The sequence below is a fragment of the Emiliania huxleyi genome, assembly GCF_000372725.1.
Source record: "Emiliania huxleyi CCMP1516 unplaced genomic scaffold EMIHUscaffold_1134, whole genome shotgun sequence".
NCBI lineage: Eukaryota > Haptophyta > Isochrysidales > Noelaerhabdaceae > Emiliania > Emiliania huxleyi.
In genome coordinates this window covers 1-10,018 of record NW_005201588.1, presented here as the reverse complement: position 1 = coordinate 10,018, position 10,018 = coordinate 1, and the positions used below count along the sequence as shown (strand labels likewise).

At 69.3% G+C, this 10,018-nt stretch overlaps 3 protein-coding genes across 3 annotated transcripts; all 3 read left to right on the top strand.

Annotated features, from left to right (window-relative positions):
- Positions 1-203: 203 nt before the first annotated feature.
- EMIHUDRAFT_251587 (hypothetical protein) lies at positions 204-987 on the top strand (the record flags this gene model as incomplete). Its single annotated transcript, XM_005791329.1, has 3 exons — positions 204-368; positions 548-600; positions 834-987. 3 exons carry the CDS (start codon positions 204-206, stop codon positions 985-987), a joined length of 372 nt encoding a protein of 123 aa, XP_005791386.1.
- A 1,641-nt stretch (positions 988-2,628) lies between these two features.
- On the top strand, positions 2,629-3,171 carry EMIHUDRAFT_251586 (hypothetical protein; the record flags this gene model as incomplete). Its single annotated transcript, XM_005791328.1, has 1 exon — positions 2,629-3,171. One exon carries the CDS (start codon positions 2,629-2,631, stop codon positions 3,169-3,171), a length of 543 nt encoding a protein of 180 aa, XP_005791385.1.
- A 6,247-nt stretch (positions 3,172-9,418) lies between these two features.
- EMIHUDRAFT_251585 (hypothetical protein) lies at positions 9,419-9,981 on the top strand (the record flags this gene model as incomplete). The annotated part of the gene is made up of 1 exon (XM_005791327.1): positions 9,419-9,981. A coding segment is annotated over one exon (563 nt), but the record flags the coding sequence as incomplete, so codon positions are not given.
- Between the last annotated feature and the right edge of the window lie 37 nt (positions 9,982-10,018).

The following is a 10,018-nucleotide window of genomic DNA, read 5'->3' as shown; positions in this document are numbered from 1 at the left end:
ACCGGCTCACCGAGAAAAAGAAGGGAAAAAACAATCAGAAAAAGCATCGTTGGCGGCACACTCTCCGTCCTCCAACTCCCTCGCAACACGGGGCAAAAGAAGAATTCGAGTTCGAGAACGTAAAACTTACTTTGCTGGGCTCCAGCTGGCCGACGGGCACACCTTGCCTCGAGGACAGCAGCGACCGCGTTTCGATGTCGCCGATGTCGCCGCCCGTGCCCTACCCTCCTGCCGGCTTCGTCCAGCGGCGGCGGGAGGAGGAGGCACTGCGCCCGCAATTACCGCCGCAGAGCGTCTCGCCGTCGACGAACGCCAAAGCCAGCCTCAACGAGCCGCCCTCGACGAACGCCAAAGCCATTGTCGTGCCAGTGTGCTGTGAGAGAGGCTTGTATCTTAAGAATTCTTCGCCGTCAACGATTGGGGTAGGGGCCCCAACTCGTGTGAGGCTACTACTTTATCGCAGGTACTCACTGAGGAGCGTCTTCTCATATGAAGGGTCTTCATCCCTCCTGCCAGTCTTCACGGATTTTTCTCCGTGAACACTCAGGACGCGACGTACGTCCAAGCACGTTCCGCGTGCCTCGTGGCCGCGCTCTTTGCGTGCTGCTCCTGCAGCTCTCTCGCTGCTCTTCCTGGCCCGGCGCCGTGCCAGCTCTGTGGCCGCGCCAGGCTCTGCGACCGCGCCAGCACTCTGGCTGCGCCGGTTCTTCGCTTTCGACGTACGTCCAAGCACGTTCCGCGTGCCTCGTGGCCGCGCTCTTTGCGTGCTGCTCCTGCAGCTCTCTCGCTGCTCTTCCTGGCCCGGCGCCGTGCCAGCTCTGTGGCCGCGCCAGGCTCTGCGACCGCGCCAGCACTCTGGCTGCGCCGGTTCTTCGCTTTCTGGTGCAGATTCTGCTGCTGCGCCTTTTTCTGCTGTTGCCAGACTGCTGGCGGGCAGCAGCGCACGATGGACAGTGGCTGCATCCGTTACGCCTGCAGCAGCCGTGACGTCTCTCACCTCCTGCCTCGGCGGCCTCGACCACTCGGTGGCCCGCAGCGGTGGCTCACCGCTCTGGCTTGACTGCTGGCTCAGCTCCACGGTTGGCGTGCTGTGGTCTCTCATCCATGACCGTCACCTTCTGCGGCCCAGCTTTCTGGCATCAATGGGCCCAGGCAGACCCACTGGGTAGGCCTCCTCCCCAGGCAGCCACTGGGACCTGTCGACAGCCCACGGCCCGCTCGTGCGGCGTGGCGTCTAAGTCGCACATCCTTCTGGGCCTTAGCCCACTCTGCTGCCTCTCGGCAGCTTGGCGTTGCGAGCAGCTCTCTGCTATCGCATCGTCTTCTCTCTTTGGTTCTCAGACCCTCCCGCCCCTCTGGCGGCGTGGCGTTGCTACCAGCCCTCTGCTGTCGCATCGTCTTCTCCCTTTGGTTCTCAGACCCTCCCGCCCCTCTGGCGGCGTGGCGTTGCGACCAGCCCTCTGATGTCGCATCGTCTTCTCTCTCGACGGCGTGAGCCTCGTCTCGCTCTTCGTCTACTCGAGCCTCGTCTCGTGTGCCGCCTCGTGGGCGGCGTGGCGTGGCGGGCGGCTGTCTCTGCCGCCGCCTCGAGTGAGCCTCGTCTCGCTCTTCGTCTACTCGAGCCTCGTCTCGTGTGCCGCCTCGTGGGCGGCGTGGCGTGGCGGGCGGCTGTCTCTGCCGCCGCCTCGAGTGAGCCTCGTCTCGCTCTTCGTCTACTCGAGCCTCGTCTCGTGTGCCGCCTCGTGGGCGGCGTGGCGGGCGGGCGGCTGTCTCTGCCGCCGCCTCGAGTGAGCCTCGTCTCGCTCTTCGTCTACTCGAGCCTCGCTTCGTGTGCCGCCTCGTGGGCGGCGTGGCGTGGCGGGCGGCTGTCTCTGCCGCCGCCTCGAGTGAGCTTCGTCTCGCTCTTCGTCTACTCGAGCCTCGTCTCGTGCGCCGCCTCGTGGGCGGCGTGGCGGGCGGGCGGCTGTCTCTGCCGCCGCCTCGAGTGAGCCTCGTCTCGCTCTTCGTCTACTCGAGCCTCGTCTCGTGTGCCGCCTCGTGGGCGGCGTGGCGTGGCGGGCGGCTGTCTCTGCCGCCGCCTCGAGTGAGCCTCGTCTCGCTCTTCGTCTACTCGAGCCTCGCTTCGTGTGCCGCCTCGTGGGCGGCGTGGCGTGGCGGGCGGCTGTCTCTGCCGCCGCCTCGAGTGAGCTTCGTCTCGCTCTTCGTATACTCGAGCCTCGTCTCGTGTGCCGCCTCGTGGGCGGCGTGGCGTGGCGGGCGGCTGTCTCTGTCGCCGCCTCGAGTGACTCGTCTCGCTCTTCGTCTACTCGAGCCTCGTCTCGTGTGCCGCCCCGTGGGCGGCGTGGCGGGCGGGCGGCTGTCTCTGCCGCCGCCTCGAGTGAGCCTCGTCTCGCTCTTCGTCTACTCGAGCCTCGTCTCGTGTGCCGCCTCGTGGGCGGCGTGGCGTGGCGGGCGGCTGTCTCTGCCGCCGCCTCGAGTGAGCCTCGTCTCGCTCTTCGTCTACTCGAGCCTCGTCTCGTGTGCCGCCTCGTGGGCGGTGGGGCGTGGCGGGCGGCTGCCTCTGCCGCCGCCTCGAGTGAGCCTCGTCTCGCTCTTCGTCTACTCGAGCCTCGTCTCGTGTGCCGCCTCATGGGCGGCGTGGCGTGGCGGGCGGCTGTCTCTGCCGCCGCCTCGAGTGAGCCTCGTCTCGCTCTTCGTCTACTCGAGCCTCGTCTCGTGCGCCGCCTCGTGGGCGGCGTGGCGGGCGGGCGGCTGTCTCTGCCGCCGCCTCGAGTGAGCCTCGTCTTGGTCTTCGTCTACTCGAGCCTCGCTTCGTGTGCCGCCTCGTGGGCGGCGTGGCGTGGCGGGCGGCTGTCTCTGCCGCCGCCTCGAGTGAGCTTCGTCTCGCTCTTCGTCTACTCGAGCCTCGTCTCGTGCGCCGCCTCGTGGGCGGCGTGGCGTGGCGGGCGGCTGTCTCTGCCGCCGCCTCGAGTGAGCCTCGTCTCGCTCTTCGTCTACTCGAGCCTCGTCTCGTGTGCCGCCTCGTGGGCGGCGTGGCGTGGCGGGCGGCTGTCTCTGCCGCCGCCTCGAGTGAGCCTCGTCTCGCTCTTCGTCTACTCGAGCCTCGTCTCGTGTGCCGCCTCGTGGGCGGCGTGGCGGGCGGGCGGCTGTCTCTGCCGCCGCCTCGAGTGAGCCTCGTCTCGCTCTTCGTCTACTCGTGCCTCGTCTCGTGTGCCGCCTCGTGGGCGGCGTGGCGGGCGGCTGTCTCTGCCGCCGCCTCGAGTGAGCCTCGTCTCGCTCTTCGTCTACTCGAGCCTCGCTTCGCGTGCCGCCTCGTGGGCGGCGTGGCGGGCGGGCGGCTGTCTCTGCCGCCGCCTTGAGTGCGCCTCGTCTCGCTCTTCGTCTACTCGAGCCTCGTCTCGTGTGCCGCCTCGTGGGCGGCGTGGCGGGCGGGCGGCTGTCTCTGCCGCCGCCTCGAGTGAGCCTCGTCTTGGTCTTCGTCTACTCGAGCCTCGTCTCGTGTGCCGCCTCGTGGGCGGCGTGGCGTGGCGGGCGGCTGTCTCTGCCGCCGCCTCGAGTGAGCCTCGTCTCGCTCTTCGTCTACTCGAGCCTCGTCTCGTGTGCCGCCTCGTGGGCGGCGTGGCGGGCGGGCGGCTGTCTCTGCCGCCGCCTCGAGTGAGCCTCGTCTCGCTCTTCGTCTACTCGAGCCTCGTCTCGTGTGCCGCCTCGTGGGCGGCGTGGCGTGGCGGGCGGCTGTCTCTGCCGCCGCCTCAAGTGCGCCTCGTCTCGCTCTTCGTCTACTCGAGCCTCGTCTCGTGTGCCGCCTCGTGGGCGGCGTGGCGGGCGGGCGGCTGTCTCTGCCGCCGCCTCGAGTGCGCCTCGTCTCGCTCTTCGTCTACTCGAGCCTCGTCTCGTGTGCCGCCTCGTGGGCGGCGTGGCGGGCGGGCGGCTGTCTCTGCCGCCGCCTCGAGTGAGCCTCGTCTCGCTCTTCGTCTACTCGAGCCTCGTCTCGTGTGCCGCCTCGTGGGCGGCGTGGCGTGGCGGGCGGCTGTCTCTGCCGCCGCCTCGAGTGAGCCTCGTCTCGCTCTTCGTCTACTCGAGCCTCGTCTCGTGTGCCGCCTCGTGGGCGGCGTGGCGTGGATGGCGGCTGTCTCTGCCGCCGCCTCGAGTGAGCCTCGTCTCGCTCTTCGTCTACTCGAGCCTCGCTTCGCGTGCCGCCTCGTGGGCGGCGTGGCGGGCGGGCGGCTGTCTCTGCCGCCGCCTCGAGTGAGCCTCGTCTCGCTCTTCGCCTACTCGAGCCTCGTCTCGTGTGCAGCCTCGTGGGCGGCGTGGCGGGCGGGCGGCTGTCTCTGCCGCCGCCTCGAGTGAGCCTCGTCTTGGTCTTCGTCTACTCGAGCCTCGTCTCGTGTGCCGCCTCGTGGGCGGCGTGGCGTGGCGGGCGGCTGTCTCTGCCGCCGCCTCGAGTGAGCCTCTCGTCTCGCTCTTCGCCTACTCGAGCCTCGTCTCGTGTGCCGCCTCGTGGGCGGCGTGGCGGGCGGGCGGCTGTCTCTGCCGCCGCCTCGAGTGAGCTTCGTCTCGCTCTTCGTCTACTCGAGCCTCGTCTCGTGTGCCGCCTCGTGGGCGGCGTGGCGGGCGGGCGGCTGTCTCTGCCGCCGCCTCGAGTGAGCCTCGTCTCGCTCACCCTCTACTCGTGCCTCGTCTCGTGTGCCGCCTCGTGGACGGCGTGGCGGGCGGCTGTCTCTGCCGCCGCCTCGAGTGAGCCTCGTCTCGCTCTTCGTCTACTCGAGCCTCGTCTCGTGTGCCGCCTCGTGGGCGGCGTGGCGGGCGGCTGTCTCTGCCGCCGCCTCGAGTGAGCCTCGTCTCGCTCTTCGTCTACTCGAGCCTCGTCTCGTGTGCCGCCTCGTGGGCGGCGTGGCGGGCGGGCGGCTGTCTCTGCCGCCGCCTCGAGTGAGCCTCGTCTCGCTCACCCTCTACTCGTGCCTCGTCTCGTGTGCCGCCTCGTGGGCGGCGTGGCGGGCGGCTGTCTCTGCCGCCGCCTCGAGTGAGCCTCGTCTCGCTCTTCGTCTACTCGAGCCTCGTCTCGTGTGCCGCCTCGTGGGCGGCGTGGCGGGCGGCTGTCTCTGCCGCCGCCTCGAGTGAGCCTCGTCTCGCTCTTCGTCTACTCGAGCCTCGTCTCGTGTGCCGCCTCGTGGGCGGCGTGGCGTGGCGGGCGGCTGTCTCTGCCGCCGCCTCGAGTGAGCCTCGTCTCGCTCTTCGTCTACTCGAGCCTCGTCTCGTGTGCCGCCTCGTGGGCGGCGTGGCGTGGATGGCGGCTGTCTCTGCCGCCGCCTCGAGTGAGCCTCGTCTCGCTCTTCGCCTACTCGAGCCTCGTCTCGCGTGCCGCCTCGTGGGCGGCGTGGCGGGCGGGCGGCTGTCTCTGCCGCCGCCTCGAGTGAGCCTCGTCTTCGCTCTTCGTCTACTCGAGCCTCGTCTCGTGTGCCGCCTCGTGGGCGGCGTGGCGGGCGGGCGGCTGTCTCTGTCGCCGCCTCGAGTGAGCCTCGTCTCGCTCTTCGTCTACTCGAGCCTCGTCTCGTGTGCCGCCCTCGTGGGCGGCGTGGCGTGGCGGGCGGCTGCCTCTGCCGCCGCCTCGAGTGAGCCTCGTCTCGCTCTTCGTCTACTCGAGCCTCGTCTCGTGTGCCGCCTCGTGGGCGGCGTGGCGTGGCGGGCGGCTGTCTCTGCCGCCGCCTCGAGTGAGCCTCGTCTCGCTCTTCGTCTACTCGAGCCTCGTCTCGTGTGCCGCCTCGTGGGCGGCGTGGCGTGGCGGGCGGCTGTCTCTGCCGCCGCCTCGAGTGAGCCTCGTCTCGCTCCTCGTCTACTCGAGCCTCGTCTCGTGTGCCGCCTCGTGGGCGGCGTGGCGTGGCGGGCGGCTGTCTCTGCCGCCGCCTCGAGTGAGCCTCGTCTCGCTCTTCGTCTACTCAAGCCTCGTCTCGTGTGCCGCCTCGTGGGCGGCGGGGCGTGGCGGGCGGCTGTCTCTGCCGCCGCCTCGAGTGAGCCTCGTCTCGCTCCTCGTCTACTCGAGCCTCGCCTCGTGTGCCGCCTCGTCTGCGGCGTGGCGGGCGGTCGGCTGCATCGACTGTCACCCCGCCCGAGTGCGTCTCGTCTCGCTCACCCTCTACTCGAGCCTCGACTCGTGTGCCGCCTCGTCAGCGGCGTGGCGGGCGGTAGGCTGCATCAGCTGTCGCCCCGCCCGAGTGCGTCTCGTCTCGCTCACTCTCCACTCGAGCCTCGACTCGTGTGCCGCCTCGTCTGCGGCGTGGCGGGCGGTCGGCTGCGTCAGCTGTCGCCCCGCCCGAGTGCGTCTCGTCTCGCTCACTCTCCACTCGAGCCTCGACTCGTGTGCCGCCTCGTCTGCGGCGTGGCGGGCGGTCGGCTGCGTCAGCTGTCGCCCCGCCCGAGTGTCTCTCGTCTCGCTACTCGAGCCTCGACTCGTGCGCCGCCTCGTCTGCGGCGTGACGTGCGGTCGGCTGCATCAGCTGTCGCCCCGCCCGAGTGCGTCTCGTCTCGCCCACTCTCCACTCGAGCCTCGACTCGTGTGCCGCCTCGTCTGCGGCGTGGCGGGCGGTAGGCTGCGTCAGCTGTCGCCCCGCCCGAGTGTCTCTCGTCTCGCTACTCGAGCCTCGACTCGTGCGCCGCCTCGTCTGCGGCGTGACGTGCGGTCGGCTGCATCAGCTGTCGCCCCGCCCGAGTGCGTCTCGCCTCGCTCACTCTCCACTCGAGCCTCGACTCGTGTGCCGCCTCGTCAGCGGCGTGGCGGGCTGTCGGTTGCATCAGCTGTCGCCCCGCCCGAGTGCGTCTCGTCTCGCTCACCCTCTACTCGAGCCTCGACTCGTGCGCCGCCTCGTCAGCGGCGTGGCGGGCGGTCGGCTGCATCAGCTGTCGCCCCGCCCGCGGTCGGCTGCATCGGCTGTCGCCCCGCCCGAGCGCGTCTCGTCTCGCCCACTCTCTACTCGAGCCTCGACTCGTGTGCCGCTTCGTCTGCGGCGTGGCGGGCGGTAGGCTGCGTCAGCTGTCGCCCCGCCCGAGTGCGTCTCGTCTCGCTCACTCTCCACTCGAGCCTCGACTCGTGTGCCGCCTCGTCTGCGGCGTGGCGGGCGGTCGGCTGCATCAGCTGTCGCCCCGCCCGAGTGTCTCTCGTCTCGCTACTCGAGCCTCGCCTCGTGTGCCGCCTCGTCTGCGGCGTGGCGGGCGGTCGGCTGCATCAGCTGTCGCCCCGCCCGAGTGCGTCTCGTCTCGCCCACTCTCCACTCGAGCCTCGACTCGTGTGCCGCCTCGTCTGCGGCGTGGCGGGCGGTAGGCTGCGTCAGCTGTCGCCCCGCCCGAGTGTCTCTCGTCTCGCTACTCGAGCCTCGACTCGTGCGCCGCCTCGTCTGCGGCGTGACGTGCGGTCGGCTGCATCAGCTGTCGCCCCGCCCGAGTGCGTCTCGCCTCGCTCACTCTCCACTCGAGCCTCGACTCGTGTGCCGCCTCGTCAGCGGCGTGGCGGGCGGTCGGCTGCATCAGCTGTCGCTCCGCCCGAGCGCGTCTCGTCTCGCTCACCCTCTACTCGAGCCTCGACTCGTGCGCCGCCTCGCCGGCGGCGTGGCGGGCGGTCGGCTGCATCAGCTGTCGCCCCGCCCGAGTGTCTCTCGTCTCGCTACTCGAGCTTTGCCTCGTGTGCCGCCTCAACTGCGGCGTGGCGGGCTGTCGGTTGCATCAGCTGTCGCCCCGCCCGAGTGCGTCTCGTCTCGCTCACCCTCTACTCGAGCCTCGACTCGTGCGCCGCCTCGTCAGCGGCGTGGCGGGCGGTCGGCTGCATCAGCTGTCGCCCCGCCCGCGGTCGGCTGCATCGGCTGTCGCCCCGCCCGAGCGCGTCTCGTCTCGCCCACTCTCTACTCGAGCCTCGACTCGTGTGCCGCTTCGTCTGCGGCGTGGCGGGCGGTAGGCTGCGTCAGCTGTCGCCCCGCCCGAGTGCGTCTCGTCTCGCTCACTCTCCACTCGAGCCTCGACTCGTGTGCCGCCTCGTCTGCGGCGTGGCGGGCGGTCGGCTGCATCAGCTGTCGCCCCGCCCGAGTGTCTCTCGTCTCGCTACTCGAGCCTCGCCTCGTGTGCCGCCTCAACTGCGGCGTGGCGGGCGGTCGGCTGCATCAGCTGTCGCCCCGCCCGAGTGCGTCTCGTCTCGCTCACCCTCTACTCGAGCCTCGACTCGTGCGCTGCCTCGTCAGCGGCGTGGCGGGCGGTCGGCTGCATCGGCTGTCGCTCCGCCCGAGCGCGTCTCGTCTCGCTCACCCTCTACTCGAGCCTCGACTCGTGTGCCTCCTCGTCGGCGGCGTGGTGAGCAGTCAACCGTCTCGCTCCTGGCTGTCACAGGCGGGTTGATCGGCTCTCGGCCGTTGCCTTCGCCTTCGGCCTTCTAGTCAAGTGGGCGCCTGGGCGTGGCGAGGCAGCTGGCCTTCGGCCTCTTCTCGCTTTCCTCCGAGCGGTTGCTCTCTCGCACCACGCTCTCGGCCGCCTGGGCGGCTCCGTTCCACGGAGCAGTTGCCCCTCTCTCGGCTACATTGGGTTGTGAGGGCCCTCTGCTCCTTTGCCCTCGCTCCTCCACTACTGCTTTGGGATGTCAGGTACTGCGTAGCTCTTCCTTGTGGAGGCACGCGACGACTCCAGACGGACCCTAGTACGCTCCAATGTATCCTCACGGATGCTAGGAAGTGAAGCCCAGATAAAGTAGTTCGCCGTCAACGATTGGGGTAGGGGCCCCAACTCGTGTGAGGCTACTACTTTATCGCAGGTACTCACTGAGGAGCGTCTTCTCATATGAAGGGTCTTCATCCCTCCTGCCAGTCTTCACGGATTTTTCTCCGTGAACACTCAGGACGCGACGTACGTCCAAGCACGTTCCGCGTGCCTCGTGGCCGCGCTCTTTGCGTGCTGCTCCTGCAGCTCTCTCGCTGCTCTTCCTGGCCCGGCGCCGTGCCAGCTCTGTGGCCGCGCCAGGCTCTGCGACCGCGCCAGCACTCTGGCTGCGCCGGTTCTTCGCTTTCCCCACCCACCCTCTCCTGGGATAAGGGGGTCGTTCTGAGGGCTCTCCGTATGGTTAGCTCCTCCCTCTCTCTGGTCTGTGGTGCGATCCCTTTCGGCGACGCGGCCAGGCCACGGGTCGTTGAGGCTTGCCTCCGTGCCCGTGGTCGTCCAAGCTGATCGAGTCCCAACCCACCGCCTTTAGTGGCAGGACCCCAGGGGATGTCAGGTACTGCGTAGCTCTTCCTTGTGGAGGCACGCGACGACTCCAGACGGACCCTAGTACGCTCCAATGTATCCTCACGGATGCTAGGAAGTGAAGCCCAGATAGAGTAGTAAGATTCTTGTTTTGGAAAGGAAGCTAAGTTGTCCCTCAAAGGCCAGGCCCGTGCCCGTGCTGCCTCTCATGTCCACCTGGGCCGACCAGATCGAGGCCGCTCGTGGGCAGCACAGCGACGTGGCAACTTTCGACGCTGCGTGCAGCTGGGTGCAGGACGTCGCCGCTCCGCAGCGGCTCCTGCCTGACGCCTGCCTCTTGCGGCTGTATGCTGCCTTCAAGCAGGCGACAGTTGGCCCGGCGCCGCCGCGCTCTGGCCAGTTGGACCCGAAAAAGCGCGCCAAGTGGCAGGCGTGGGACGCTGTGCGCAGCCTCGACAAAAGAGAGGCTCGCCACCTCTACTGCACGCTCGTCACACAGTTCTCAGCGGCCGCCGCGGCGGCGACGCCAACGCGAGGAGGTCAGCCTCCAACGCCAACGCCAAAGCCGACCAGCGCGCCGGCGGCCGCCACGGAGCTGCTGCCCGTGACTTCCCGCGTTCTCTCTTTTGGACCGAGCCGCAGCGGCGCAGTCGTGTACCGCGTCGCGTCGCGCTGGGCCGGCGGCGGCAGCGTGTCTACGCACCGGCGCTTCTCAGACTTCCGCACGCTGCACACGGCGCTGCGCAGCCCGCTCTCGCTCGGCGAGTTCCCGTGCGCTCGGGCGCCCTTTCAAACGAGCGCACTGGCG